Below are 6,029 nucleotides of genomic sequence, written 5' to 3'. Positions count from 1 at the left end.
GTCAGAGCCAAGTTGCTTTGCTTTCCCCAACCCTCCAGCTCTCTCCCTTCACTTGGTAATTCACCTGTCCCTTGTGTCTAGCATTTATTTAACCCCTTGATTGAGAGATGAGCTGGCATGTGAGAGGCCAAGGCCACTGGTCTGGGAGGGTCTGTTGCTGCTGGTGTTTGAATGACAAATGCACAGGGCTGTGTGCACTGCAAACGTGCTCCTCCAACACGTGCGAGGAAAGGGTAGCACAATGGAAGAGGGAGAAGCTGGCCTGGCTCCCTCCAGCTTCTTTCCCTCCATCCAGACATATAGCAGCCACCCAGCTTGGTAGAGAGGCCGTGCTGCTGCTCAGAAAAACTGATTTTTCCAGAAGGTTGTGGGCTGCTTTTATTCGCTTCCACCCAACACAAGGCAGAGATGAGCTGCTCTGTTCCTGGCACTAGTTCTGCAGCCCTTGGAGAAGGGGTAGGTTTGGGGACACGTGGAGAGAGCCCAGCATCAGCTTAGCTGAGACAGGATGGCACTAGCTGAGCTACCCCACTCCCAGCTCAAAACAGGGAGAAATTCGTGAGTGCTTTGCTCCAGCCTTGATTCACCTCCAGATCCAGCCTGCTCTCTTGAGGGAATTTTAATTCCTTGCTTTTTTTGACACTTCATACACTTTCTGTGAATCTTTTCCAGGCTTCTCACCTGGAATTTTTTTTTTTTTTTTTTTTTTTTTAGTTTGTTTGGCTATGTTTGCTGCTGATGGGAGGGGATGGTTCCTTGGCTGGGCACCCATTTGCAATGAATTTCCTCTGATCCCCTTAAGGAGGAGGCTGTGCACGTCCCTGCCTGTTGAAAGAATGTGGGATGGCTCCAACTGTGGCCCTCAGGGATTTTTTTTTTTTATACACTGGCTTTCTTGCCTCTGACTCTTGGGTCCCCTTCCCTCCAATATAGGTGGCAGGAGCCTTCTGGCTTGGGATCTGCTGTCCCATGGACCATCCTGGACACATCGCCCTGGAAAGTCTGACCCTGGCTTGCTGCATGTGGTCTCACATGGGCCAGCAGAGTGATGAAACAGCTGGAGAACCTGCCTGAAGGAGCCCAGCATGTTTTTCAGAGATAAGATGAAGAGATGACTCAGTTTCTAAGCATGGATGTAGGGAATAAGTTGGAGGCAGCTCTGCAGGACAGCACTGAAGGAGACATGACAAATCCAAGCTGTGTTGGCAACAGGGAGATAATATGTGGGGCAGGTGGCTTGCAAAGCTTGGTTTGGGTACTCGGCAGGACTCAAGAAGTAGCCAGACATCCAACTGGCCCACATAAAACAAGGTTGGATCCATTTTGCATGCTGAGTTTCAGTTTAGTGATGAATGCCAATACACGTATTGGCACAGGGTCTGCATGGCGTAGGGATGTTAACCTGATCAAAATGCTTTCCATTGAGTTTGGGCACTTCAGACTGTTTCTGGTGTTGGTCCTGGTACCCTGCAGCAGCATGCCCAGCAGACCAGAGGCCAATAATAGTCTTGTAGCATTTTCAGTTATATTATTTTGAGATTGGGTGGGTGGCTTCTTGCTCTCATATAAACAGAAACTCTTAGCTCCATGCTCTCCTGATAGTTTCCCCTATGGTAACTCACGCTTCTTCTCCAGCCTAAACAGTCCTAGGCTTTTAGGTGCTAGGCCAATGCGTGAACTGGAGAAGTGCGCTAGGCTTTCTGCTGTGTAGCTGTTGTGGGGAAAGTGACACCTAAGCCTCGGTTGAATGTCACAATTGAGTTTGAGGGCTTTGCTGGCTTACTCCTCCTTGCCTTTGCTGTCCTCAGCATGCTGTGGACAGCAGCCCCCCTTTTCCTATCAGGCATTCTTGCCCCCGTGCCCGGGATCCTCTGCAGGAGGTGGAGGGGATGGATCATCCCTCTTCCCCATGTGGCAGGGGATACAGCTGACCCTGCACCCTGGGGGCCAAGCATGTCACCTGCTCAGGGAGAGTGGGGATTGCAGGAGATGTCTGTATTAGGAACCCAGTTTGGGGTCCACATGCCACAGGGACAGTGCTGAGTTGCAATTGCTGGGGGAGCACCACAGACCCATGCATCTTGGTAGTACTGCTGGGTGGGGAAAGGGTGTTTCTTGTCTTGTGCTGCCCCCAGACAGACTGCCAGCTCCTTTGCCTGTGCCCAGGGTCCCAGTGGTCCATGCACACAAGAAAGGTGGCAAGACAGCTCTCTGCCAGTGTCTGCTATCCCCATGGAGGACAGATTCCCAGGAGCTGGGCACAGTTGCTGGCCGGTGCATTTGCAGCACAGATGAGTTTGGTGGGGAGGTTGTGTGCTTCCTGCGTGAGATGAGGCTGAGACCCAAAGCCCCAAGACAAACACTGGGCAGGCAGTACTGCTAGAAGCCCTCTTGCCCAGTGGTCTGGTGACCTTACCTCCCTGCTTCAGAGCATCCCTCAAAGATGGGGGATATCCCAGGAGTAAAAGCCAACCTGGTTCTCCAGAGATGCCATTATATGAGATTACTTGGCCAATAGCACTTCTCAATCATGTGTGCAGGGATGTGCCCCACCGGCCACACAAGTTAGCCCAGGACAGGCTTAATTCTGTTTCAGCTTCTTGGCAAGCAGCAGCAGCAGCAGCATGAGGCCGTAGGAGAGTGGAAGGATGCTGTTGCAGGAAGTCCAGAGCAGGCAGAGCATGGAGAAGGTCTCAGTCTCCACAGCCACCAGGATGTAGGCAACAATGAGCTGCGTGAAGACCCAAGTTGTGCCTTGGTAGAGGAGCTTCATACCCTGGGAGGTGGCTCGGACGCTGAGGAAGGGATGGATACGGTAATCAGCCTCCACCATGACAGCCCAGCACAGGAAACCAAAGACTTGCCCGGGCCGGAGGCCGTGCCACCAGGCGGAGAAGGCAAAGGTGGCTAGGAGTGGCTGGGCTGGGCAGCGTTGGAAGATGAGTCTCCTCAGCCAGCGGGATGTGCTCTTGTTCCAGGTTCGGGCAAAGACAGCCAGGCGGTGAGTGGTCTCCAGCGTCCACAGGTCATGGACAGAAAGGTCTCCCTGGCCCGCCTCTGGCCCGAAGCCTGCCACCTCAAGGAGGGCTTCATCCAGCACCCAGTGCCAATAGTAGGCCAGCCTGAGGAGCAGGGCCTGCACCCAGGCATGGGGCAGGCAGCCCAGGCCAGCGCAGCCCTGCCTGCCTGCCAGCCCTCCCACCAGCCCTGCACGCAGCCCCTGCAGGGCCAGGGCACAGAGGCACCGCTGGCCAGCAGCCCTCAGCGTGCTGGGGAGAGCCCCTGAGGACTCCACCTGGGCCCGAAACCTGCTGAAGGAGCACAGAGGACCTCCAAGGAGGGCTGGGAAAAAGAGCAGGTAGCTGCAGAGGGGCAGGGCGCGCTGCAAAAGCCCCTGGCCCTGCTGGAGCGGCACGAGTCCTTCATGGATGTCCAGAGCCAGAGATGTAGCCTTCTGGGTGAGCAGCATGATGGCAGAGAGGGCAACGGCTGGCCTGGAAGGAGAAGGCACCTGAGAGCTGCTGAGAGTCTCAAAGGGAATGTTGGAGGCACAGGCACAAGGCTGCATGTGGGGGACAACGCAGCATTGCCCACACACGGGGATGTGGCTGAAGCCAGAGGGGAGACCAACGGCTGTGGAACAGCGAGCCAGTGTGGCCCGGGGGGCCCTCCACCCTCACAAAATGACTGCAAGAGCCCCCAGCCCACCAAGGGGAGGAGCGGGAAGGAGGCAGAGCCGGGGCATTACCTGGCATCCTGTGGGTCCAGCTCCTGGCTGCTCAGACCCAGGTGGCAGAGTGTCTGCCACGACATCTGGAGGGCAAAGACCCAGGTGTGGGCATGAGCTGGGCTGATGGAGATGAGGACGAGCACAGAGCTGGCGGCAGGGATGAGGAGCAACACAGCGTAGCTGCCCATGGCTGTGCTGGCAAGGAGACATCCTCCGGCAAGGAGGAATATGTACCTAGAAGAGACCAGATGCCCTTTGGCTGCCTTTTGGGGAAAATGAGGCTTGAAACTCCTGCCAGAGTGTTGACAGTGGGGCTCAGTCTGGATCCTGCAGCCTCCACTGTCCCCCTGCAGTCTGCCTCTTGGCCTCTCATGGGGCTGAGGGATCACTGGGCAATCATGGCTGCAAGCAGGAAAGGGGGTGACAACGACTGGGACAGATATTGCTGGCTCTGCCTGGTCCCCATTTAGTCACACCAGAGACAGTCCCCATTCCCTGCCCTGCTCCCCTTGCCCATATGCTCATCCTGGTACACCCCTAAACCCATCTCTTACAACACTGGAGGATCTGGCCTGGCTGGTTTGTCCTTAATGACCTTGATCTGGCCCCACTGCAGAGAAAGGGGACCGGGGACAGCTCACATCCAAGCCAGACAAATGTCCCTACCCGAGCCAGTGGGGACTTGCTACCATGTGTCCCGCTGCACCTCTGGCCAGGAGAACCCCCAGAAAACATCCACAGGCACAACCTGTCCTCAGCGCAGCAGCAGGGGTGACGACCACGTACCGGGCAGTCAGAGAGAGGCACCTTGAAGCACAGAGATGATGGAAGAGAGCAGCGAAGGGGAAAGCCACCAGCTGGTATGGGGCTGCAGGAAGGACAAGCAGGTCTGTCCAGCACATCGAGCACCTTGCTTCTTCAGCTGCCTCTGATGCCTGGAGAAAGGACTGAGCCAAGGGTTGCTCTTGCTCCTCTTTATATATGGCTGGACCTCAAAAACACAGAGCAGAGCCAAGGAAACAGAGGTATCTGCAGGAAGAGGAGCATGTTTTTTGCATTCATCAGTGCTGGCTCCTTAAAGCACCTCTATCCTGAGGTTTGTGTGTAGGTGGAAAAAGTTGGGGTTGGATATTTGCTTTGCCAGAAGCCTGAGCCATTACCACATAGTTTGAAGGCAGCGAGAGTGAGCTGCCGAGATAAGAGCCTTTTTGAGCTGCCATGTGCTGTGCTGGGATGCACCTCAGAGAAAAATCCCCAGGTACTCCAGAGGCTTGGTCCTTTCTCTTTGCTGCCTCTCAGCTCAGTCCTTCACAGAAAGCTGTGGCTTCTTCCTGGCTCTGGCCTCACTTATTATGGGGTCACGGTGGGGACGTCCCGGTATTTAAACCCCTGATGACAGAAATGAGAGGATGGGTTCTACCACTTCTCAGTGCCGAAGGAGGGTGAGCCCCTCAGCCCCACCACTCAGTCCAAGCTACAGGGACTTTCTATTTACCAGAGATAAAAGAATAGCTCTATTCTCTCCAAACAATTTTTATTCTTTAAACTGCACATTCATTAAAAAACATGTCATACAAGAAAGCAAACGGTCCTCTTTTGGACTAGACTTGAAAGGTGATTTGAAGAGTCATCTCTAGGGTGACGTGAAGCCAGTCCATAATGCCATATACTCTCATCATGCCACCAGCAGTATTTCATGCTAAACAGACAAAAAAGCCCAAGAAAATCTGTCTATGGGATTTGATTCTTCTTCATGATATACAATGAAGAAAAAACAGACAAATTCAAATGGAAAGCTCATGGATTTTTTAAAAAAACTCAGTTGATATTTGCTTAATTTTAGGCACATGAACAGTGTGACTGCAAAGAGGATTACCCTGGAATTTCCTCCTGGAAGAAAAAGAATAACATAGTGGAGGGGTAGAAGAAGTAAGGTTTTCCCCTTCCTTTGATGAATGCTTTAAAATATTTACATTAGCCTGTTTTTCAATAAAAAGAGCAAAATTGGTGCCTAAAGTTACAGAAAGATTGGTGATCATTAAAAAAAAAAAGAAATATTTCTTTTAAAAATATATCAAGTCTCACTTTTATGGCTGTTTCTACTCTTCACTGAGCTTTTCAAGCTATCGCTATGTTGGGAAGCTTACCCCATTGTTTAGATGGGTTATTTGGTTAGAAGAATGTGGGAGATCAAAACCTCATGGAAAAACTATTAGAGCCAATGCTACAGAGAAATTGTCTGTATTTGTGCAAGGTATATTTTAAGAACAATCAATAGCACTGGAGAGAAGCTTTTTCC

At 52.5% G+C, this 6,029-nt stretch overlaps 1 protein-coding gene across 1 annotated transcript; it reads right to left on the bottom strand.

Moving 5' to 3' along the window:
• Positions 1-2,524: 2,524 nt before the first annotated feature.
• MBOAT4 (membrane bound O-acyltransferase domain containing 4) lies at positions 2,525-4,632 on the bottom strand. The gene is given in 3 exon segments (XM_054823990.1): positions 2,525-3,494; positions 3,749-3,964; positions 4,517-4,632. Coding segments are annotated over 3 exon segments (1,302 nt in total).
• Positions 4,633-6,029: the final 1,397 nt, after the last annotated feature.

This window comes from Grus americana, chromosome 4 (genome assembly GCF_028858705.1).
Source record: "Grus americana isolate bGruAme1 chromosome 4, bGruAme1.mat, whole genome shotgun sequence".
Taxonomy (NCBI): domain Eukaryota; kingdom Metazoa; phylum Chordata; class Aves; order Gruiformes; family Gruidae; genus Grus; species Grus americana.
The sequence above is the reverse complement of the archived record's forward strand: the minus strand, read 5'-3'. Positions and strand labels throughout refer to the sequence as shown.